We start from the raw sequence: 24,981 nt of genomic DNA on the forward strand, positions 1-24,981 counted from the left end.
AAGTCTCTCCTGCTCCCTTCCCTCTTACCCCAATTCCACTGAGTTAAAGGAGGCTACTGTCCTCTATCCCCGATGTAGCACTTAGTGAAGCCCAGCTCACTGGACAGTCATTTTTAGGTGCTCTCACACACCCCCACGCCCCTGGTGCTGAGACAAATGACAGCAGAGGCTCCGTCTTTCGTGGCTCTAAGTCTTCTCGGACCTTCACCCAGCAAATTCTGCACCCAGAACGTATCCGCACAGGGGCGTTGAACTGGATGCAACCAAAAATTTAGTCATACATTGGCCTGAAAAATAAAAGTTGCGTAAAATTCTTAATCTTCCCTAAGTTTTAAGAAGAGAAATTAATAGATTATTGAAGGGGAAGAAGTTCTAGACAAGAGAAAAGAATGCAGATAAATGCCACTGGACAGAATACCCATATTCTACTCAATTAAACAAGGCTTTGTGCCTACAGCTGCTCTGTGGAATCATTTCCTGAGTCTACGCTGTCGAGCTAAGATTGAGTAAGCGTGAGATGCCTATCAAAGCCAAGGTTGTGGAAGACTCAGAGCCTCCCGAGAGATCCTGCAATGAAAATGTACACGTAAGTTCTTCCTGTGCATAACACACAATCTCAAACATACACAGCTCAAAAAAGGGAAAATCTGGTTATGCCAAGGAAACACCAGGAATACGGAGTTGACTGATCAGAACAAGAAAAAGAAAAGGCTATATGTTTACAGATGTCCTGGGTGGTTGTAAGCTTTGCCCACTTGGAACGAAAACTAGACAGATTCCCTCAAGGGTCAATGCTGTCCACACCCGAGAATACACATGCGTGGATTTATTCTCAATAAACCAGACAACAGCCATTCTTTTTCATTAGAGGAAAAGAGAATCTTGAAAATAAGCAAACAAACTAAGCCATCTGGAAAGCTCTTTTCCCAGCCTACCCTTTTCTGACATGGTTCCCTCATCTTTTTACCACTCACCCAGAAACCAGCAGCTCGTTACTCTGCCAAGGCTGTGCAAACCCACCCGCCTTCCACTCCACCTCTCCCCAAACCCCCCGCCCCCTCCCACAAAAAACTAGTTTCTGGGGGCACCCCAGGTGGCTCAGTTGGCTAAGCGTCGGCCTTCGGCTCAGGTCATGATCCCAGGGTCCTGGAATCGATCCCCACATCGGGCTCCCTGCTCAGTGAGGAGCCTGCTTCTCCCTCTCCCTCTGCCCCCCTCCCCCTGCTTAAGAGCTCTCCTGCAGGTGCGTGCTCTCTCTCTCCATCAAATAAATAAATAAAATCTTTTTAAAAATTAAAAAAAAAAAAAAAACTAGTTTCCAATTAGCCTGCTCAAGATTCCCAGTTCCTGGAGAAAACACAGATAACAGACAGCAAAAATAGAACAGACCATCTGGTTAAATCCCAGCCTTGCCAGGGCTGGTTATCTAATGTCTCTGGGCTACAGTTTCCTCACCTTTAAAGGGGGCTAACCCCCCCCCCCCCCCAGCTTCATGGGGTCAGGAGACCGGTGTGAGGAAGGCCATCTGAAGGCATTATCCCGTAAAGGTCCATAACAATGTAAAAGAACTTTTTTGAGGTTCAGTCTGGATGGCAGAATCCTACCATAGCTGCCTTAACCTCCCAAATTCAACAGTGGCCACCATGAAGAACTGCAGGAGAACCATCCTTTGTCACAAAACCCTGAGGAGCTAAGGATGCTGGGTCACCGCGTGGTCGGCCCCATGGCCCGGCTAAGGCACGCCCTCCTCGCGGGCGACTTCGGCAGAAACCTTCATGATTACTATTCCATTAATGGTCGTGAAAGCACATGTCAAATCACTCATGCTCAGTGTGCCTCAAGGAGAGAAAATGGAAACTCCGCATGTTCTCACAGCAGATGCTTCGGGATCAAATGGCTTGTAATTACTACTTGGATCACTGAAAGGAAGGGAGTAGCAAAATCGCAATCTGGCTGTCACAAACGGGCCCTCTACCACAGTTGCTGATAAAAGGAAAGTCTATTAGCAAGTGAGATGAGGAGAAAACACAAAAGGAGTTACAGGCTCCGGGTTTTCTTAATAACAGCAACATGTCATGGAGGAGAAAGTGTGCATCTCCTTCTTGGGCTGATGCCCACACGTCAGTTGATACCAGGGAAAACAAAGACCTATCTATGTACGTATCCATCTGTATGTGTGTGTATGTCACGCAGGGTCCCACACTGCGGCTTCTATTTAAACAGATTACTACGGGATGGTCAACAGTTTAAGTGGTTTCATGCCTATTTTCCATTTAAAAAAACAACATTAGCATTTTCCCCCCAGTTTGGAACGAATGATTCATGTGACAATACTTCATTCACTCGCAGCCACAGAAAGTCGGGACACCCCAAGCCAATTTTCCAGGAGAAGGAGCCAAGGCCCAGGGGCCCCACAATTTCTGCAATGGAGCTGCTGGGGTAGCGGCCTCCCAGCGCCTCAGCGGGAGATTTGTTGTCACAATCTCCATAACAAATACCTCCCTTCAAACGCTGCTTGAGACTCATTATTACTCATCAAGAAGCATGCCCTGGAAAGCTTTCATTTGGGGCTCGCCAAAACGTCCTTTCAAAAATGCTCAAAGAAGACTGGCTTTACTCCAATCTTAACAGATTTTGGATTCGGATGACTCACTGTTGGGACTGTTACAGGATGCACCAATTAGAGTGGAATAGTTAAAAACGCCTGTGACCCCTCCCTCCCGATGCTCAGGAACGGCTGCTTTTCTGTATCGCGAATGGACATCACACGCTGGCTATACACGGGAAGACGGTCTGTCCTAATTATCAATACTCTCCAAGAAGGATTAGCAGCAGAAAACCAGCGAGATATGGTTCAACCAGCTATGGGCAGAATTTTAAGTCCCAGAGATACAATACACAAATACCCTTCATTCCACCTGCAACTCCATTGAAACCTAGTTACTGGAGTTCTGCAGTCCAGAAATGATAAATACACAATTAAAGGAGCCCTATATGTCAAAAGAATTTATTCAGTGTCCCTACCCCGGAGGCAATTCTTAGTTAAAATAGGAATAAATGTTTAAGGGCATATGCTTTAAAAAAAAAACAAGACGCAATATTTTCCTCTCACTGATTATAGTGTCAATGGGACTTGTCAATTAAATCACAGGAAGATCATTTGGTAATTAGAGCACAATTTAAGCACTAAGCTTAATGCTGACCATCCATAGCTTTTTTAGCAAAATTTATTTTCAAAGACTGACATAACTTCAGTTAATAAAAAATGCTTCCATGATAGAACCTAACTTTCAAAGTAAGAATTCCAAATTATTATTTAGCAAGATACAACCTTCAAATTATGTTTCAATTGCAACATTTCTTCTCAAGTACTATTAAAGGACTACACCTAATATAGACAATAGGCAGATTTATTAAGCGATACTATATCCTTAGCAGTGTGCTATGGACTGAGAATATATTCATCATCATAAAATAGAAACTACACAGACCAAGGGTCCCCTGCCTGGGAGACACAACGTGGCCGCATCACTGAGGGTAAGAGGTAGCAAACCAAAAAAATAGAGGTGTCCCCCACTTTTCTATAGTTCACACTGTGCCACTTCGCTTTCACGAAAGATCTACGTTTGTACCCGTTACAGCTAACTGCAAGAAATCCATAGAAGATTTTCACTTTGATGGAATCAGGTGAAAAGCAAAAACGCATTCAGCGTCCGTTTTGCAGCAGCAAGCCCTTCTAGAGACAGCAGGCACACCCCAGCAGCAAGAGGGGCGCGGTCAAGGTCCGTCCCTGGGAGCTACACTTGGCCTCTGAGCATCAAGCCACCAGAGCTTTGAATTGTGTCTGTGAGCACCTGAGCTTCACCTCGATTTATTTTGTGCGTCCTTTAGCAAGATGTGCCCTAAGGTATCAGAAAAGCCTAAGAGGTTATTTTTTGGCTCTGGGAATGCTCAAAATTTTTCCATATAAATTAATAGTGTTTGTTTCTTCACCCTATGCTATTTTGGCTTATGAAAGGTTTCAAAGAAATGCTCTACTTCTGATTAGTGGGGAAACCTAGAACAGTGATATAATTTTTTTAATCAAATAGGAAAAAAGATCATAATTTGATCTGGATTTTGAAACAGGCTCTGCAGTGCATAGAAATAAACAGGCAGGGAACTGACATTATTATATTCATTTATAGAAGTCTGACATTTTGATGGCATGATTTATAAAAAGGAACATTTGAGAGGCCTCTGGGTGGCTCAGTTGGTTAAGCAACTGACTCTTGATTTCAGCTCAGGTCATGATCTCAGGGTTGTGAGATCGAGCCCCACATGGGGCCCTGGGGGGGGGGCGGTCCTACTTGAGATCCTCTCTCTCCCTCTGCCTTCCCCTGCCCCTGCTCACACTCTAAATAAAATCTAAAAAAAAAAAAAGGAAGGTTTGGATTTGGCTTCCTTGTGGCCCCATGGTTGGTCAGATCTAACAAAAGGAGAGCACCAAGTACAGAGAGAAGCAACGTAGCAACATGGCCCCCGGCACAAGCCATTCCATCTCATACCCACGCTCTTGTAGCCCCTGACCTCTGAGAAGGGGAGGTGAAGAGGAATGGGGTTTTGCGAGCAGATTTTCTACCCCATCTCAGGATACCGTAGGCAGAGCAGTGTCAACAATAACACAGCATACTGGACAGCTCTGGGGCCCACAGTCCGGGCCAAACTCACAGGAAGGCAGAATAGGTAGCTGTCTGTGTTGTATTATTTTAGGATCCCCAGAAAGTACCTCCCTTACCTCCCCTCAGGACCCATCAACAGTGTAATACTCAACCATTCCTCAGTTTCTTCCAACTAAATTGTCAACTAGTCAAATTATCCCAATTACTTCATTAAATCATACTGCCTACCTCTGCGAAAGCATATTAAATTTGTCCAAGGCTAATAAAATCAGGTTTCAACCTCTACAAACAGTTCAGAGGTTTATTGGACGTAAAACCCAAGAGAGAAAACGATTTGGTGACGAAGACAGAGAAATCGTTCAGTAACATGAAACACGGCTTTAAGGAGAAGGTGTGGATTTGAAAAAAACCCAAAGGAAAAGTGTAAGTTCATCCAGACAATCTTTGCCCTACTCTATAATTCCATTCAGAAATGGTTCTGAGTTGTTTGGTCAGAAGTTCTTTCGGAGTCTAGACGAGACCCTGTGCTCAACTCCACTGAGGGCGCTCGGTGATCCAAAAGCTGCTGATTCACAGCATGGATGTACTGTCTGTGCGACCGTCTCTCACCCTGAGAGGAAAATGCGATTCTGGATTCACCAAACTCTCGAACGAGGGTAAGTATTGCTCAGGAAAGTATAAATGAAAGTTGCTATTCTGATCTTCGTCCAGCCATGCCACTTTTAAGACAGGGTTACCATGAATTTAGATACCTTCAAAATTACTTGGTATTCTGAGAATCTCTCTTATCTACCCACTAGGGACCATATGAATTCTAAATTTATTTTCAACAGAGTCCTGTAGAGACTGTGAACTAGCCCTGCCCGCTGAACTCCGCATTTGCGTCATCAACATAAAGCAAGATGGCGGTCACCTACAGCAACGTTTCCCTCACTGGAGCTGTGGGGAGTTCCGGGACTGCTGAGTTCTAGGAAACGCCTAACTGCCACTTGAATCAAATACCTGATGGACAGGAGTGGGGAGAAAGGCTAATGAAATGGCTCTGCAATGTTCACTTGGCAGCTACCCTTTCTCAGTATTTAAAATTTTATGTTCCATAACATTTTATAGGATCTTCATATCACAATTTATACTAACGACTATTCCACTACATTTAAAGTTTTAAGTTTAAAGGAAAAGTTGCTTTTTTTACTTCCCATACAGTTACAATTTTTTTTTTAAGACTTTATTTATTTGACAGAGAGAGAGACAGCCAGTGAGAGAGGGAACACAGCGGGGGAAGTGGGAGAGGAAGAAGCAGGCTCCCAGCGGAGGAGGGAGCCCGATGCGGGGCTTGATCCCAGGACCCTGGGATCACACCCTGGACCAAAAGCAGATGCTTAATGACTGAGCCACCCAGGTGCCCCAAATTTTACTTTTCTATAATGCCATATATTATTCCAGTAATCCTGGACCTTCTTGATGTTGTTTTTAACCAAGAAGTACACATTTCTGAACATGTGAAACAGACCTAAAGTTGGGTTCACAAAACCACTAAAATCAAGCTTGTAACTCTTTTCTGAATGTGCAAAGAACAAAAATTGGGAAGAAATATAGCTAAATATTAACAGTGCTTGTGTTTGGGTAGACGGATGAGGAATGATTTCCTTTTTCTAATTTTTATCTTCTAGATTTTATAGTGAAATAGTAAACATTAAAGAATCGGCCATTTAGACATTTATGGGTACCTACCACATCTACTTCATTAGGTTACATAAATACAAACACTGTAATTAGTTTCCTACCTTTTTAAAACAAAAATGTTCAACCAAATGCTTTTGCTTCTCAAGAAATCTTACATTAAGAGCATTTACCACATCGGATGGGCTAGCGACCATATTAGGCTCAGATATAGTTAGCTAAATGTCAACATTTAAGAAAAAGAAGTTATCAAGGTATTTATCATTATGACTTAATTATATAGAATTCACTGTCTTGATTAAAACCAAAATTTGCCTCAAATACATTCACAGAAGTTCAATTAAAAAATATAAGCCTAGCATTAGCCAATGGCATATAGGAGACTACCCTCTATAATGAAGAAATATTTTCCCACTTACAACCAACACATGATTACTTTACAATTAAAGTACAAGTAGAACCACAACTTTTAAATGTGATATTCTTTTCCATTGAATAGGAGTACATAAAATATGTACAGGAATATACAAAACAGAGGCCATGGAAAAGAGGGGTTTTTTGCCCACCACCTCCACCTTTATGGTTCCAGGGCTATAAACAGGTCAAAGGAGTGGCTTCTATCTGTGATTCACGTAATTCACAGAACTAGGCTACACAATCAAATAAATATCCACACAAAATCAGAAGATCAAGTTCCACGAGATGTGACCCTCTCTTCCAGATGACAGTGGAAGCCTATTCAGAATAACAACATGTTAAAAGTACAACCAAGAATTTCTTCAGACTTCATCACATTTTCCTTCCCATTTCAAGGATCAGATTAACACATGAAGAATTCATCTTTTCAAAAAAAAATAATAATCCTGCAACATCCTGCAACAATCCTAAAAAATCCTGCAACATAAAATTCATTATCGTATACTATTAATACCCTATTGTCATTAGGAAATGCTTCAGATAGGAGTATTCAAAATGTTCTGAAGACAATTCACTATGCGTGAGCCCCACTTCAGCGATGATTGCTCAGATTATTTTTAAAACATTAAAACAGGGGCGCCTGGGTGGCTCAGTCAGTTAAGCGTCTACCTTCGGCTCAGGTCATGATCCCGGGGTCCTGGGATTGAGCCCCGCATCAGGCTCCCTGCTCAGCGGGGAGCCTGCTTCTCCCTCTCCCTGGGCCCCTCCTCCTGCTTGTGCCCAAGTGCGTGCTGTCTCTCAAATAAATAAATCTTTTTAAAATAAAATCTTCTTAAAATCTTTTCAAAATAAAATAAAATAAAACAAAACAAATAAAAGTAAAATAAAATACTAAAACAGGTGCCCTTCCACTAGGACAATCAGCAGCTGCAACAGCCCGGGGCAGCAGAGCCCTGGATCAGGGAGATCAAGGCTAGCCTTGCCCCGAGGGCTTGGTGTGAACAAGGGTGAGGAAGCGACTTGACGTCTCCATGTCTCAGGCTTCCCCTCTCTAAAATGTGATGACAAGATGCCTACTTCGTGTCACAAAGATTAAGTGAGACATGCATCTAGCACTATCAATAGAATTTGGTTGCCATTACTCTATTATTAGTTTTACATGTTTATTTTAATATCAAATCGAAGGGGAAAAATATTCTAAAGGCAATGAAAAGTGTGGATTCTCTTCTGACTATGGTGTGCACCTGGAGCTGCAGCGGTGAGCCCGGTGTGAATACCTTTCCGGAAGTGCCAAAAGGAGGCTGGGCAACTTGTGTGTTTCCCTTTGGAAAAAGCCCATGCCGAGACTGCATTCCTCTGAATCAACTTTTATCTCATTCTTAAGGGATGATGAACATTTATGACCTGCTGACTACCAAGGATTTCCCACTAAGTCTGCTGTCCCTCCTGTCCTGAGGAACTCGCCTGAGTTATAGAAGGTCTTTTCTCCTTCCCTTTTCTCGCCAGTGTGTCCAGCCCTTTTAATGAAGAAAATATACCCTTCTTGTTTCTTCCTCGCTGGGTCAGTGAGAGTGTTCTTTTCCGGAGAGCAGAGTCATCTCTAGAACATACCTAATAAAAAACACAATTTTAAAAATCTTTAAACATATTATTTGGGTGACGGAATGAACCGTTGCCTCAACGGAAGCTCTGCTCACTGGAACCATGACGCTCTGCCTGAAAACTCCCGTAAGTCTGACATTCCAGACATGCATCCACCATAGGGCGATCTCCTATCTGGATATCGCATTATCGTGACAGCATTCAGATCTCTGCAGGGTGGGCAACATGACCCGCAGACCCCCCAGGCTGGAGCTCATACTAGCCACAAAGCCAGCCATCCAGGAGCCACGGTCGAAAACCCAGCGGGGCTCTGTGCAGTATAGACAAAACCCCCTCGGCTCAGCCTTTTCATTCTTCACACCCTTGCTGCCACTCCTCAGGGATTTCCACCTTCCTGACTGTAGGAAGTAGAGTAGACAGGACGGCAGATGCCGATGTGAATATTTAATAACTGTCTACATGTAGCTGGGTTCCTAGAAGCAGCAGCAGAGAAGCCAGGACTCTCCAGAGCAGGCTGCCTCCCACCCTCCATCCCTGCAGCATCCGGCCCCTGGGTGGAGGTGGGGATGGGGGTGGGGGATGGGGGTAGCCCTGGGCAGTACTGGGTTAAGTCACAGGAGAGCTGAAAGGCAACCAGCTGGGAAAAGGTGAGCGTCTGCAATCCTCCCTGAACGCCACAAACAGCCTTTCCCAGGAACTTACCAGAGCATGGAAAGAAGAAACCGACAAGATGCCCAGCCTGCCGAGGGCCAGCTTGGAGGGGCGGCTGGCCGCAGCGAGGAGGCTCTTGGGGTTTGGCAGCTCCCCGCCTTGTAGGCTGGCCAGATAGCAACGCATCCTAAACAGATCCATGTGAAACTTCTCCAGGTTCTGCTCCCATTGCTGGATCTGTTTAAGAACGAACAGGGGTCATTGAAATGAAAATGAGAAGTTTTCATGGATCCAACTGAAAATATGATCCATTTCACAAACTTCAAGGAACAATTTGTTTCAGCTGGGGCTGCACGGTTGCAATGAGCCTTCCCCGCTCACCACCCCCTAAGCCCTCCTGCCCCAAACACAGTGGGTCAGACAGCACTGGACTTCATCAGGATGGCCCAAAGCAAACTCAAACAAAGCCGGTGGTCCCCACCCAAAACCACGCCAAAACAGTCTGACCCCTGGAGAAGTCCAGCACGCTACGCCGTGCCAACTGAAGGCAGGATGCACTAATGTAAGTCAGCTGCTTCACTTTAATTTCCCCACACACTGCCAGCCTCTGATCTTAAACCAGATTAACCAAACTGCACACACACAGATGCTGGATAATGGACACACTGTCTTTACGTTGCTGTGCGTTCTGAGTAAAATGACTCAAAGCCACAAGCAGCCAATGGACTTCAGGGGTAAAGGCAACAGAGCTTTTACTCCTACTTTAAGTGCATTAGAGAATAATCACTAGCTATACATCAGAGTGAAATTAAAACACATTTTTACACCACTGAAATGTCTACGTGCTTCCTCAAAGTACAAGTTATGAATTGGTAAAGGAAGATAGTCAGATTCTGAGGGCCACCTTCCCTCCTTCCAAGGATCAAACATGTTTACCTGCACGTATTACCTTTAAAGATAAACCAAAAAGTGGAAAAGGCTCTAGAAACCTTCAGTGGCAAAGCGGAAAGCTGGCCTTGCCACGGGAGTCAGAGCAATCTCCGCATTCAGGAGAAGGTGTGCAGCGAAGGCTTGTCGTAAGGATGCATGTGTCACATCACTCGCACCAGCGGCACTGCTGGTTTGGCCACGGTTAGCCTCCAAGCAGATTCTAACTCTTCACGGCAAACTTTCCAGGTCAATCCTTAATTCCGGATAAACGATATTTTGAAGGATCTCCAACCTTCAACATTATGTTCCCTCAGTCTCTCCCGAGAGAAAAGCAGTACGAACTCTGGCTATTCCTCACCACCCCCGCAAGTTCTCTGGATCGATTCGTAGGAAGGTTCCCGTGCACCTTCTCTATGTGGAAGAAATACAGTGGCTACCAGATCTAAAATGATCTGTTGATTCATCATGGTCTCTCAGCAAAACAACAAAGTCCCAGAGTGCACCGAAAATTCTCCATCTCTGCGGCAAATTTAACCTTCTGTAAGCTTCTGTCCATCCGCAGTGGCAACGTGATGGCCACCTGGCGTCAGCCTCTCAGGAATACTAGAATGGACTGCTGGCTTTTATCAACGAACATGCTCAGGCCAGATACGTGAGGAATCTACTCATTCAGTGGGAAGCTTAGGAAAGTTTACGTTTCAAAAGAAACTCGAGCAATCCTGGTTCATAGCCTTAGAGTGAGGACCACTGCTCTAGACTAACAAACCCTCCGAACTGAAAGTGCACATCTCTCCTTGATCCTGCCATAGTAGAGAATTCTAGAGTCTAGAAGTAACAAGTGGTCCTTACGCAACCATACACTGACACCTACCAGAAGCTGTGAGCCACAGTGAAAACTATACTCCCAGCACCGCCTCTCAAACATGTTCTCTAGCTGATTCACCATCACAGACGCATTCTTTTGTCTTCTAATAATATCCAGATGTTTCCAGATCCGGTAGTGTATTAAAGCGTATCCCTCCTTTCTACCTCCACATGAAACCGTCTTTTAAGATCATTTCTAGGGGCTGTGCTGGGCATGGGGGCATCAGAGGACAGAACACCCATCAGGCATTGGACAACACAGCAGAGAGAAACCCACCCCATCCGTGGTGGAACACAATGACAAAAACAAAGTAAAACAACATCCCGGTCTATGCCGATCATGAGAGATCAGGGAAGAGGACACTCCTATATTTTCACTGAATTCTGCAATTTACAAAGTAGTTTTAAAGGCATTGCTTAATGTATTTATGTGATGACACATCAAAACACCACCAGTAAAGACAGTTCCAGCTCAGTGATACACAGGCAGTCTTAACATCTTGTCAGAAACGCTGTGATCCTCTTCAGCATGCCTAGACATCTCCGCCCAAAACTTGGGACAAAACTCGGGTAAATTCAGGAGAAGAAAATGGAGTCAAATGCTAACGTCATTTGGAAGGAAGAAGAGCTTACGACCCAGAGAGCCTAAAGCAGACCACACAGACATGAAGAAGTTCATTAACATATGCAATTATGTTTCAAGAGAACTAGTGTCTTAATCAATACTGTACATGGCAGAGATCATTTTAAAATTAAATTTCGTGAAAAATGCAAATGAGAAGGGACTTTATGACTTCTCCATTTCAACAAAGCTTCCCATGTTCATCCTGACTCAGCCTTTGCGATGGTTCATCCTATATGTGTCAGCCTGACTGGGCCACCGGGTGTCCAGAGTTGTGGTCAAACATTATCCGGGGTGTTTCTATGAGGGTGTTTTTGGATGAGCGTGATGTTTAGATGGGTAGGCTGAGTAAAGAATATGGCCCTCCCCAGTGTGAGTGGGCCTCACCAATCAGTTGAAGGCCTGACCAATCAGTTGAAGGCCTGAATACAGACCAGAAAGGCTGACCCCTCCCCAAGGAAGAGAGAATCCCTCCCACCTGGTGGCCTTCCAATTGGGATATTGGCTTTTTTCTGACTTTGGACTTGAACTGAAGTATCAGCCCACCCTGGGTCTGGAGTCTGCCAGTCTTGGAATAGGAAGAGTACCATTCTTGAGTCTTGCTGACTGACGCTGCAGATCTTGGGACCTGTGTGTCTCCATAATCATGTGACTGAGTTCGTTATAACAAATCTCTTTATGCATATTCTTTCATACATCCTCTTGGTTCTGTTTCTCTGGAGAACCCTGACTGATCCAGCCTTCACCTCCACAGCTTTCTACAGCACAGCCAGTCATCATCAGCCACACAGCTATTCCATATTTAAAGACAAGATTTCTCTTGTTTTGAAGGCCGTGGTTCTTTTAGAAAGGATTTGCCATGGAGGGTAAATAGGATTTGCGGTTGGATAAGAAAAAATGAAGTACCCGATTTTTCTTTGACAGACTCACACCGAGGTTGTAGAGAAGGAACTGGGAGAATACCAGGTGAAAGTACGGTGAGGACACGGATTCAGATGCTTGGGTTACTTGGAGGGAAGAGGGAAGCAAAAAGGGGGATCCACAAGCTCAAAACAGACCTCGTGACACTGAGAAGTCTGTGAACACATGCAGTGAGCTTGCACAGGCAACAGGATTACCACACCTTTGTTTCTCAGCAGAGGAAACGCAGCCCCCAGAGGGGAATGACTTGACCAAGCCACCATAATAAGCTCACCCTTCCAGACTAGCAAAGGCCTGAAACAGATCCTGAAGTGAGCAACATGTGGGAATAAGTTTTTCTCAAGCACTTACAATGCAGCCCCTGAATCGCAGGCCCCTCACTCATAAGGCAGATGTCTGTGGGTTCTCTGAGACCTACCACAGCAACTCTCATATAAAATTTCATTTAACTGTCACCTTTATTTCTCCCCACAAATCCCCAGGTGTTCAACAAGGAAGGATATAAGACTATCTACACTCTCACTTGGGTGTCCTATTCCTACCGAACATTTTGTATTTCAGTCTTCTACCAGCCTTGATGTGCGAAGTTCAGCCCAAGTTTTAAGGAATGTTTTGTTTTGTTTTGTTTTTTAAGATTTTATTTGAGAGAGAGAGTGAGCACGACAGCAGGAGCAGGGGGGAGTGGCAGAAGCAGAGGGAGAAGCAGACTTTCCACTGAGCAGGGAGCCCAATGCCAGACTTGATCCCAGGACCCCAAGATCACAACTTGAGCCGAAGGCAGACACTTAAACAACTGAGCCACCCAGGTGCCCCCAAATTTTAAGCAATGTTAACAAAAAAGATAAAACATATTTTATAACTATCCCTCAAAAGAGGAGATAAAGTAGGAGATATACATTTTTACAAATGTAAAGGGAGAAACAGAAGACAGTTTTGTAGCTATTACAATTCTACTTTGGGAAATTCCCATCACCACCATCACTAACATAGTAATGTTATCTGACATCACATTAATCAGGAAATTTCTGGAGATTTTTTTTTTTTAACATTATCAAACACTAAAATGCCCAAAATCAATTCCCTTAAACCAAGACCATTTTTCCCTTTTTTCTAAATTCCTTAAATACTGATCATTGTCCCTAGACATTTCTTGTTTTTTAAGATAAATATCAGGACATAAACATTCAACTTCTATGTAGACAGAGCTTTTATTTCTTTTAACATCTTGCACAAAACAGAAAAATGACATGAAGAAAACTCACTCTAAGGAATTAATTTCCATTGCAAAAGAAAAAAGTACTAAGAGCAAAATGAAGGAAGAAAGCTCCCACTTGTAAGCACTGTCGCAAAAACAGTGCAAAGTTTCCCCACTATTGCTAATACAACTAGTCATTTAATGAGCTCAGAAACGTTATGGTCTGCTGTAGAAAGTGGGGGGGTGGGGTGAGGGGAAGCCTAATGCTAAAAATAACAGATGAATAAGTGATACATAAAAACGATGACAAGAACATTCCTGCCACACCCAACACTCCTAGAAAAATATTTTCTATCATTTAGTCATTTGATCACAGTATTTGGTCATTTGCCCCTTACAAGGTCTGTCCTAAAGATCATTAGTTTTTCCTTTTTGGTAAATAGGATGAAAACCTCCTCTTGGTTTCGGCTAAAGTCGGGATCTCAGGGTCGTGAGGTTGCATCCCACGTCGGACTCCGTGCGGAGTCTGCTTGAGACACTCTCTCCCTCTCCTTCTGCCCCTCCCCACCATGCTCTCTCTCTCTCTAAATAAGTAAATAAATCTTTAAAAAAATAATAATAATTTTGGGGCACCTGGCTGGCTCAGTCAGTAGGGCACAGGACTCTTGATCTTGGGTTGTGAGTTTGAGCCCCACCTGGGTGCAGAGATTACTTAAAAATAATATATATATTTATATGATAAATAAAAATAAAAACTAATTCCAATTTTATACAAAACCATTCATCGCATGATTAATCAGCAAGCACAACACAATCTTATTCATTACTGAGAGGCAATAGAGCCCCATGGTTAGGAATGCACCTTTGTGGTCAAATCCCAGCTCCGCCACTGGCCAGCTGTGCCACGTTAGAAAATGTATTTAACCTCTCTCAGGGTCTATTCTGTCACCCACCAACTGAGTGACACACACAACTTTACCTCACGGGGTGACCATGAAATCACACATGATCATGGGCTGAGACAGGAGCCCTGGTAAATAAGCTCACAGGCCACAAGGATGGGGAAAGAGGCCAGAGAGAGGATATGTTAGCTGGGAATGAAAGAGGGAAGGCCTGGAGGAAGGAAGCCCAGAGCGGACCTTGACCGGGGGTGGGGCCCACAGAGGAGAGCCCAGTGTGTCACAGGAAAGAGGACGGGAGACAGAGGCCCACTCCTACACTACTTCCGGCAAAGCACCAAGGACACAGAAACGGAAAAGTGACAGATCTTTTAAGAGCTCATATTTCAGGCCAGGAGCAGCCTTCTACACAAGCGGATAATCAGAAAACAATGTGATAAGGGCAATGATAGAGACCCCAAGAATTATGGGGTATAAAAGAGGTCCCTGCAGGAGTGGGTGGAAGGGACGTCAAGGGCAGCTCCCTGGAGGAAGCGACACCTAAACTCTTCATCACAGATGAGGAGGGATGAGCCCAATGAGGGCCAGGGGGGCAGGGCATGTCTGTACATGGACGTGTGGCCTATATGGGTCTTCCCTGCCTGAGAAAAAATCCAAAGAAAGGGGTGGAACCTGCAGAAGTTTGGCACGGCTAGATAAAGGGAGGAGAGGTTCTCCGGCTTTATCTTACAAGCAGTAGAAGCCACTTACAGGATTTTTAAACTGGGCAATCACATGATCAGATCTGCTTTACAGATGCAAACCCTCTGGCTTGTATGGACGATGCACCTGAGGAAGGGGAAAGGGGACAGCCTCCGCAGCGGTCCAGGGAAGGGAGAACACAGTGGAACTCACCCTCCATCTCTCACCTACACACCGTGTACCTGAAAAATCAAACTGCCAGGGTGCACGGCAGTGTTTCACTCTGCCTTCGCGCTCAAGCTGACTCGGCCTGCCCTTCCCTTCTCCATTCCTCTCCTGACTGACTCCTCACTCTTCAAGAGGCAATTCAGGCATCCCTCCTACAGGAAGTCTTCCATGACTACACAGGAGGCTAAACTCCCCGTTTGTCTTCCACAACACTCTGGAATATCATTTGCTCCAGAGTCACTAAATTTTGTTGCAATAATATGCTTCACTGACTGGCACCCTGCTAGACTGAGAGCCCCCGAGGGCAAAACAGCATCTTCTTTGAATCCCCCTTGTGTGCACACTTGCCTGGCCCAGAGATGCTCTTACTAAATGTTCACTGAGCTAAATGTAATGCCCGGAACCTCCATCATGCGGCCTCATCTCCTCAGACCCCTTTCACCAACACCTCCCTCTCCAATGTTTCATTCCCCAAATGGCTTACACACACACACACACACACACACACACTCCGTGTCGTATTTTCCTGAAGGCTTCCTTCACTTTGCTCCCCTCCCCCCACCACAGTTTCCAATTGCCTAGATTCAATCCATCCTCTTTACCAGTTTGAAACTTTGAGTAAATAGTTAAAATGAAGCCCATGCTTCACAAAGCCCCGAGGCCACGGCCCCAGCCTGCTGCTCCCACTACATCCTCTGCCCTATTCTGACCGCCTCCCCCCACCCCCACCGGGGCCTCAGAACCACTGGGGGTGGGGGCGGGGGGTGGGTGAAGAATACACAGAACGCATCTCGAAGCCATGGGGGGGAGGGGAAGCCAAGACTGCCAAAGGGCGGAGAGGTTTTGTCCCTGTTTACTTGTTTAAAATAATAAAGGGGAAGGAAAATAAAGTACTAACTGGGCTTAATTTACAGCTCTTCCTCCCTCAGAACTTCAAAAGGAATCCAACATGTGGACGGCTGCATGGTCTGCTCTACATCGGATACGCTCAAACGAGCACTGCGTCGCCCTGCCCACCCCCCCCCCCCCAATCTCCAAAGGCCGCGGCACAAGCCATGGGACCCTCTCTTTCAAGCAGAGTCCCGCGCCAGCCGTGAAGCTCCCGTTATTACTAGGATAGTGTCCTTTTATCTCTGTATTTGGAAAGGGTGCCCACGATGATATTCTCCACCCAAGCACTTCAAAGAAAGTCTGTTCCAGAGCCTTCATCGTGCATGATGTAATGTACTCTGTAAGTTCTGCTCTTATTAGGCTATAAATGACTCTATCTGAGGTTCTGGGGGTCTCTGGGGGAAAGCGCTACATAAATATTTTCTCTTATGTACAATAAAATATAGCGACGTTGAGAGTTTTAAGTGGTTTAAGTGGAGAAAGCACTACTGCTCTTTTAAAGAAGTTTTTCAAAGGTAGCTTAGAGAACACTACACAGTTTCGGGATATTCGGGAGATCGTGTTCTTACTGGTCTTGATTTTGAAAACACCTCTTTGCCTCTGTAGCTTCACAACACATTCTCTAGTCAAAGATCATCTCATAAAAATAAATCTAAGCATGGGCATTTTTATCCCCTTCACGTTTCACACTCTCTGAATCTGCAAGTAAAGAGCTAACAGCTCTGTTTACAACCATCTGGAAAATGAGCAAAGGACAGCGAGCACAGCAAACGTAATTCGCGGCCCACCGCAAAGACCTCTGGGAAAACCGGACTCAAACTCAACCTTAAAAACTGCCGATACGGTGAGGAGAATATCCTCAAGAGGAATTCCCAAAGATCAATCCCAGTGGTTTCTTACCAGACAGGTACAAGCGCAATATGAGAAGGTAGCTGCGTGCACGGCAGGGGGAGGGGACGCCGGGGAAGGAGGGGGTGGGGGAGGGCAGGGAGAACTGAAGTGAAGACTTAGTAGTATCAGGACAGTGTGCCTAAAGTAACTGAAGCAATGCTTCTGACAAAGAATGCATAATGTGCTGCAAGTAATAATTCAAAGAGCTTCTCTTCAGGCCACCCAGCCATCAGAGACTCTTGGGTATGTGTCCAGTTTACGTGAAAGTCACTCCCCTCCCAGAGACATCATAAATTAATCGTTTGTCAACTATAAAATACACTTAATGAAACCGCATGTAATGGAATAAAATTACATTTAATGAAAACGTGTGGGTTTTTTTTAAAGTTTGCTTGAACTTCCTGCTGCCATAAAAAGGAAAAGGGAAGCAAAAGGGGTGGGGGAGGGACAGGCCAGGAGCCTCTGAATGTCGCCTAATTGTCCTTTTCTCTCCCTAAACCTAAACTTCTGGCATTACATAAGGACCTGAAGATTCCAAGGTGGACATCCCTTCAGAGGACGAAAGTGTGGCTCCAAAGCTAAATTTTAGAGAGCGAGCAGAAGTTAAAACCACATTCCTCCCATACGACCAGCCGGAGATTGTTTTATTGGGGCACCCTGAACACTCTGAGGAACACGAATCCACGAGTTTCACCTCTGAGGTCAGACAGACTATCACGGCTCCTGGATCCTAGACATTCAGGACCACACATGAGCCACTGTACGTGGAAAACTAGGATAACCATTTCTCCTTCGCAAGCTTTCTGGTCTGCCAGGCAACCTGGACATAGTATCACATCCCTACACGCCACCCAGACTGAAAGCTGGGTCAGCACCTCACTCTTCCCCGACACGAGCAGGATCCTATCGGAAGCAGGCAGAGGGCAGAGAGGACACAGGGTGAGCTCTGGGTGGCGGCACTTCCTCTGTAGTGGTGTTCCCCCCAAACTCTTGAACACCTGCCACCTCCCCACCTTCCGCCTGGCACCCCCTCCTCAGTTCCTTGTTAATCGGTAGTCTGTAGTCCACTAGCAGGTACTCTCTAGCTAAAGGGCATATTCTGAGAACAGTTCAATTCAGGAGTGCAGGGCACTCTGAGTATTCTACGGAACTACAGAAATTATACACTCTGAAAAACGTTTTCCATATAAACTGTGAAAACTTCGGTAATGTCCCTCTGCACCAGGCCCATCCAGACCAGTGCCATCCCGCCCACTAACTGCTCTCCCTGTGTCCATCTGTCCTCCAAGCCACCGCGTAATTAATCTTCTAAAGAGACGATGTTCGTCCTGCATTTAGGAAGAGAGATGCCAGAACTTTCACGGCCACGTGCCTAAGGGCTTAGATGTGTGAGCAAAGGAAAACAGGTATTAAAAAGCTGCTTCTCCTCCTCCAAAATGCGAACAGCCCAGACACGAGCTATTTAATTATGACATGAATGTGGAACGAGACCAGAGAAAGCATTCTCTTTAGCACCTTATCTGTTAAAAACAGAAAAAAATATATACTGTTTTTTTGGAATCCACAGTTGGGAACAGCTGTGTCACACCAAACCGTACTTCCCAAAGCCACCCCCCGTACTAGAATCCTCTCTAAGCTTCTAGTGGTTTTACACTATAAATTTTGGTCTGAAAGGGACAACATGTGAGAGAATCAGCCGGGAAAGAAGGAACTATTCAATATTACGAAAAACAACTTGGTCACAAAATATTCCATTGGATTATATAAGACAACCAAAGGTGGTAAAGCCTATCATATCACCAATGTCACAACAATGCTTCTATTAAGTTCCTGAAACAAGAAGCCACAGAAACAATCTCCCCCAGAGGGGCAGAAACATCGCCACCAACACACAAGTAAGCAGTACCTGGTTTTCTATGGCCTTCCTGTTCTTCGGGTCACTCACTACGGACAGCTGTAACTCCGCCATCTTCTTCATCTTGCTGTCCATATCTATCTTCTGAACGAGGTTTTTGGTCTGGTTCTTCAGCAGCCGAACCGTGTCCTCTTTCCCATGCTTCTTTGCAAAAAGGGATGCGCAAGCTGAATGTATGGCAGTGACCCAATTTTCCAGATCTGTCTGGCTAGTGGCCTAAACACAGGGGGGAAAAAAACACCTATTTGGAATTGTTTTACCACAAAGCCCTGGACAGAGTGGGAGGCTGGGCTTTGATGTGCAAAACCCAAGAAGTACCTTCACTTCATAAATACTGTTTAATTTCAAAAACACACACAACCACTCAGCTCAGGTTCGCTGGCTTCCTGGACTCCGGAGGGTCTGAGACAATGCCCAGAGCACAGCAGAAATCATCACGCAGCTCCGAACAGGACAGGACGACAAACTACAAACAAACTGTAAGCCAAGAGCAGAGGACTAAGCCAAACACCAGGGTATGGCCACTCAGCTCAGTGTCGCCACAAGATGCTTTTTTTTTTTTTTAAGATTTTATTTATTTATTTGACAGAGATAGAGACAGCCAGTGAGAGAGGGAACACAAGCAGGGGGAGTGGGAGAGGAAGAAGCAGGCTCCCAGCGGAGGAGCCTGATGTGGGGCTCACGCTGGGATCACGCCCTGAGCCGAAGGCAGATGCTTAACCGCTCTGCCACCCAGGCGCCCCGATGCTGTGCTTTAAAAGGTGCTCATCTTCGTAATTTTAATAGAGCGAGAAAATATTAGGGTTTAAAATGTTAAACTCTGAAACCTGGAAATGAAATTTCATCTATGGTATGCAACTAGGAAATCAATAAAAGAATTTGGGGGGGGGGGAAGTACACAGCATTAAAATAGCTGTCTTTAAGCACTGAGGATATACATAAGGGTTCTTCTTTTTCTACGCTTCAGTTAACTTCAGATACAATGACTATATGCAATTTTCACATAAGAAAAATATTTTAAAAATAAAGCAAGTTTGAATAAAGCAGAATGGGCAAATTATTACGATTCTTAGCAAATTATTATGATTCCGCTCCCCCGATGTCCAGAAAAACCACACACATTCAAGCTATGGGTTGATCTTCCAGTGATCTCTGGGATCGTACAATAGGACCTACTGAGAAAACTTCTTAGAACTAAGGATATTTTTGCCTGAATCACAAATTACTCATTTCACACTTGCCCCTGAGAAGTCCATACAGATTTTTAGTTTTTTTTCTAAAGCTTTTATTTGAGGAAGTGAGAGAGCACAAGCAAGGGGAGGGGCAGAGGGAGAGGGAGAAGCAGGCTCCCCGCTGAGCAGGAAGCCCAATGTGGGACTCCAAAACCAAGACCCCGAGATCATGACCTGAGCTGATGGCAGCCACTTAACTGACTGAGCCACCCAGGCGCCCCAGTCCATGCAGATTTAATCTAATGTTCTTACCCTCCCTACAATTCAGATTAACAGCAATTCATGACTTGGCTTTAAAGCATCACAGAAAGTCTAAGCAACCGTTCCACGAAGAGAAGGAAAATCAAATCTCAGGCCCTGAATCTTGTAAGTCAAGCTGGGGACAGCAATAAGGCTAGAGGCCCAACAAGTTTATCTAGTACTAGCAACAGGAAATCCTGTGCAGAGAATTCTAGATTCCCAAAGTCAGCAGAGAGAACACTATGCTGGGCTCCTGAGAGTGTCCAGGACCAATGTCACTGAGACACCTGAACCAAGGACCTATGAGGTCTAAGGTCAGATATACTCTGCAGCCCAAACTGGGTCTACATGCAGCACTGGACTTACGCTGGGAAGCACTTCAGAAACATACTTCACTTCCACCTCTTTGGAGTTCATCAATAACAGCACCAATAGTTAGAATTTCTTTAGCACTTAACACATGCACATTACTGCAATCCTATAAGCTAGTGTTACCCTATTGGCTGAAGGCTCCAAAGCTCAGAGCAGTTAAGTGCTCTGACAGCACCAGCTCCAACAGCACCAGGGTCTCACCCCTAAGGCTGACACCGACACCAACGGCTTGGCACCCCGCCATGCTCTCCAACTTTGCATTTGCTAGAAAATTGCTCAAAATCCTAACGGCAGGGGCGCCTGGGTGGCACAGCGGTTAAGCGTCTGCCTTCGGCTCAGGGCGTGATCCCGGCGTTATGGGATCAAGCCCCACATCAGGCTCCTCCACTAGGAGCCTGCTTCTTCCTCTCCCACTCCCCCTGCTTGTGTTCCCTGTCTCGCTGGCTGTCTCTCTCTCTGTCCAATAAATAAATAAAATCGTAAAAAAAAAAAAAAAATCTAAAAAAAAAAAAAAAATCCTAACGGCAGATACCTTGAAACTTAACATCCTCAGTCCACTTCCATTGGAAAATGAGACCTTACAGTATTTGTCTAAAAGGCTTTCCTGAAAAGCTACTTTTTTCACTTCTACTGGGATTCTTGGGAAAAATCTGAAGCTCTCCTAGTGACATTCTGTAGGCGTGACTTAAAAGCCTCCACTCTGGGAATTCAGACCTTGCACCACTAGATCATGAGCTACGTCAGAATGGGGATCACGATTTTTCTCTCCTCATATTCTCAAAAGCATCCCATGGGCCACAGCTTGGCACCTGAAGGGCATTCCAAGAAACGCTTGCTGTGTGAATGGCTGGATGAACACGGGCCCCGGGGCACCTGACAGCAGAGGCCGACTCTCTCGCTTAAGCCCCAACCCAAAGCCTAACTAAGCTTTTACTCTATTGCATTGCTAAGCTGTGCATCTTCATCCTGTTCCTTCTCGTCCTCACAGTACACAAGCCATCGCCTGGACCCTCCAGCTAGAAAGCTCGGCAGTACCTGGAAAAGGTAGACGTCTCCAAAGGAGTTGCTGAGGCAGAACACGTTTTCCTTCTTGGGATGTTCTGGGACCGACTGCACTATGCTGTCCTCTGCAAACAGGGCACACCGAGGGGCGCTGCTCTGATCCATGGAATTCTTCCCATAGGTCTCATAGAACAGCAGGGTGCAACCTAGGAGAGAGAGAAGCAAACAACATCTCTGTCATCTCTGTGATATCTGTCACAGGTCCCTGCTTGGCCACAGCCCTGGTGTGGGACCTGCACAGTGGTATAACCTCTGGGGTTTCTCATCTGTAAAATGGGGTTAATAACCACACCTTCTGGGGCTGCTGTGACGACCAAAGGAGCCCTCGAAGAACTTAGAAGAGTTTCTGACTCTTATTGTAAGCAACAATAAATGCCTGGTATTGTTATTACTATGATACCGTGTTTACAAAAACCTCTCCTTTTCACCCAAGTTATGCTACTACAACAAGGCATACTTTGGATACCAGAATTTCCTTTTGTATTACATGACTGGTTGTCTCATTCCACTTTTTTCCCCTCTCTCCCTCCCTCCCTTCCTCTTTTAATGTATCCCTTACCTTCCCCCCACTTTCCCAGTTTTTAAGCAAATTTTAAAATGCTCACGAGTATGTTCTCTTGTTGAAAAACCTTCATCCAATCACTACTTTTGAGCACTTCCCATGTGCTGAGCCCTGGCATCCAAATATGGCCAATAGGGTCCCCAAGCCCCTGCTCTGAACAACCTCTCACACTGATGGGAAAGAAGCACCAGCCTGCTCTCAGCTGCACTGCGAATGAACGAGGTCCACTGCATGACTGTTTTCCCCTCTGAGTTAGGAGTCCTCACTCATAAAAGCCTAGTGTTTCAATAAAAACAAAACAAAACAACTATTTCATGCTAGCCAGTCTCACTCCCTCCTTCGAAAGCCCATCTTAATCTGGACAGATCAGTTCAGATCACGGAATCCAGCACAGCACAGAAGCCAGGAGAACAAGATGCTGGCAGGTAGCTCTAACCTCAGAAAGCGTGTCACCGGGACAGCACTTTCCCCTCCCTGGTACTTAATGATCTCCAGAAGCACTAGCAACCTTTCTTCCTGCAAACAAAAGGCACCCACACTAGGCTAAGAGAGGCTTCCAGAAGAAGGGAAAGCACCAGGAAGTATCTGGCCAGGGTGCTCCCGCAGGGCTGAGCCAGTCTCTTTTTCCAGCCACTGATGCACTTAGAAACAATGTCCCCAAATCTTTCCATCAGGAAAGTCCTGTCTGACTGCTGCTGTGTATGCAACCTGCCATGACCTGGGGACCTAAGGGTCAGGGTCAAGGTGACAGACCCATGCCAGTTCTGCCCAGACCAAATTCTTTCCGATGGGTGAACACTCACTTCCCAGTTTCCCTACCATTGTACGCCCAGCGGCTGTGGTTTGAGTCATGACATCTAGAGGAAATGAACACAACCTTGGGCAGGTGCCAAGATGCCGCCAACCCGAACGCCCCATCTACCGTGGCAGCATGAAACCAAAACAGGACATGTCATGTTAGACCCAGGCCAGGATGGAAAACTGTATGCGCAATTCTGTTGCTTCAAATTTAAAGAAGAGGAAATCAGCTGTCAATGTACTACATCAAAGTTAACCTCATCTGTGTCTCCAATGTTGGGGTGATAAGGCTGAGGGAAACGGGTGCACCCCTGTCTGTGGCATCTCCTGCCCCCGCAGCCCCCACCCAGGACTTGCGGCCACCAGCCCAGCCCGGTCCCCACCAAGAGATGGTATTGGCCTGGAGGGCTGCCGGTGGAAGTTCTCGTCACAGTAGCAGAAAGAGAAAACAGACTGAAACAGCGGTAGAAGTATGAGAATAGACGAGGTACCAGTAGAAATATCACCAGTGGAAAAAGAGAACTAGTCTCGTCTTCCCTCAAACCCACCTTTTCCCTGACACCCTCCCAAGCCACACTCATCAAACCATCCCCAGATGCCCACCGCAGGGCAGAACCACCAGCATCCCCAAATGACTGCATGAACCCCTCTCCTAACTCACGGGAAAAGACATATAGAAAGCAGAATTACCTTCGGTAAAAATGTATGACATCCTCCAAGCCCTAAAAAAGCACGTATGCCCTCAGCACACTATACATTCAACACAGGTGTATAACCAGACGGCATGCTTATAGCTGCTCTCTCCAGAACACACCAGATACTTCAAGAACTCAAAATTCTGCTTAAATGTACATGCGGGTATATACACACAGATGTGTGTGTGTGTGTGTGTGTGTGTGTGTGTGTGTTTAACTAAAATTAAACCAAATAGTTAAGTCCAAACATTACAACTTGGATTCTAAGCCAAGAAAGTTGAACTCAACCTAGTGAATTCCCAGAGGAAAGAGGTATAGAAAGCCACATGGAAAAGGTTATGCTGGAAAAAAACATCTTTATCGCATGACTTTCCTTGGCTGCAAAGGAAAGGAAGGAATGTGTGCTTGATAACATTTACACTTACAAAGCACCCTTTCTCCATGGGTCTTGAAGTGTTTTATGAGCAAGCACCAAGGCAGCCGGGCACAGGCAAGAGCGCAGATTCTGGAACAGTCAGACCACTTGGGTCCGTCCCTGCCGCAGGGGTCAGCAGCAGAAGTCCCTGCGGTAGCTTCCAGGATGGAAGACCGGAGCCTGGAGATGGGCTCTTCCAAGTCTATGGAAAACCTGCCTGAATCTCCTCCTCCAGGAAGCCCCCCATGATCTGGCTCTGCAGAATGCCTTCAGGAGCAGGGAAATCAGGAAGGTAGTGTCCTTCCACTGGCTCATGGCTCTGGTCACTGTTGTACTTTCACTTTGGAATCAGCTTGCCTGCCAACTATTAGTGCCATCCTAACCCCTGGAGAACCAGAATAAATCCAGCACCCCTTCCACAAGACTGTGGCTCACTGCCACCCCTGCCTTGTCTTCTCCAAGCTAAATGTTCCTGGGTCCTGATGACACCCTCCATACAGCCCGGCTCTAAACCCTCGGGCTGTCACCTATGGCCCCAATTCTTAGAGCAGGTCATG

The 24,981-nt window shown here is 45.6% G+C and overlaps 1 protein-coding gene and 1 long non-coding RNA gene across 7 annotated transcripts in view; one reads left to right on the plus strand and one right to left on the minus strand.

Moving 5' to 3' along the window:
* TIAM2 (TIAM Rac1 associated GEF 2) overlaps positions 1-24,981 on the minus strand; it is a 218,698-nt gene that overhangs the window by 73,461 nt on the left and 120,256 nt on the right. For all 6 annotated transcript variants that reach the window (XR_008958917.1, XM_057310930.1, XM_057310932.1 and 3 more), the window contains 4 exons: positions 21,928-22,100; positions 19,040-19,264; positions 9,063-9,248; positions 8,223-8,369 (listed from right to left, as the gene is read on the minus strand). Coding sequence is in view for 5 of the 6 variants with exons in the window: in XM_057310930.1 (XP_057166913.1) it covers positions 8,223-8,369; positions 9,063-9,248; positions 19,040-19,264; positions 21,928-22,100 (731 nt within the window). In the remaining variant the exon portion in view is untranslated. The remainder of the gene's footprint in view (positions 1-8,222; positions 8,370-9,062; positions 9,249-19,039; positions 19,265-21,927; positions 22,101-24,981) is intronic.
* LOC130543523 (uncharacterized) lies at positions 16,977-20,105 on the plus strand. Its single transcript, XR_008958918.1, has 2 exons — positions 16,977-17,149; positions 17,656-20,105. It is a non-coding gene; the product is annotated as an uncharacterized LOC130543523 (long non-coding RNA).

This window comes from Ursus arctos, unplaced genomic scaffold, assembly GCF_023065955.2.
Source record: "Ursus arctos isolate Adak ecotype North America unplaced genomic scaffold, UrsArc2.0 scaffold_13, whole genome shotgun sequence".
In the NCBI taxonomy this organism is placed as follows: Eukaryota; Metazoa; Chordata; class Mammalia; order Carnivora; family Ursidae; genus Ursus; species Ursus arctos.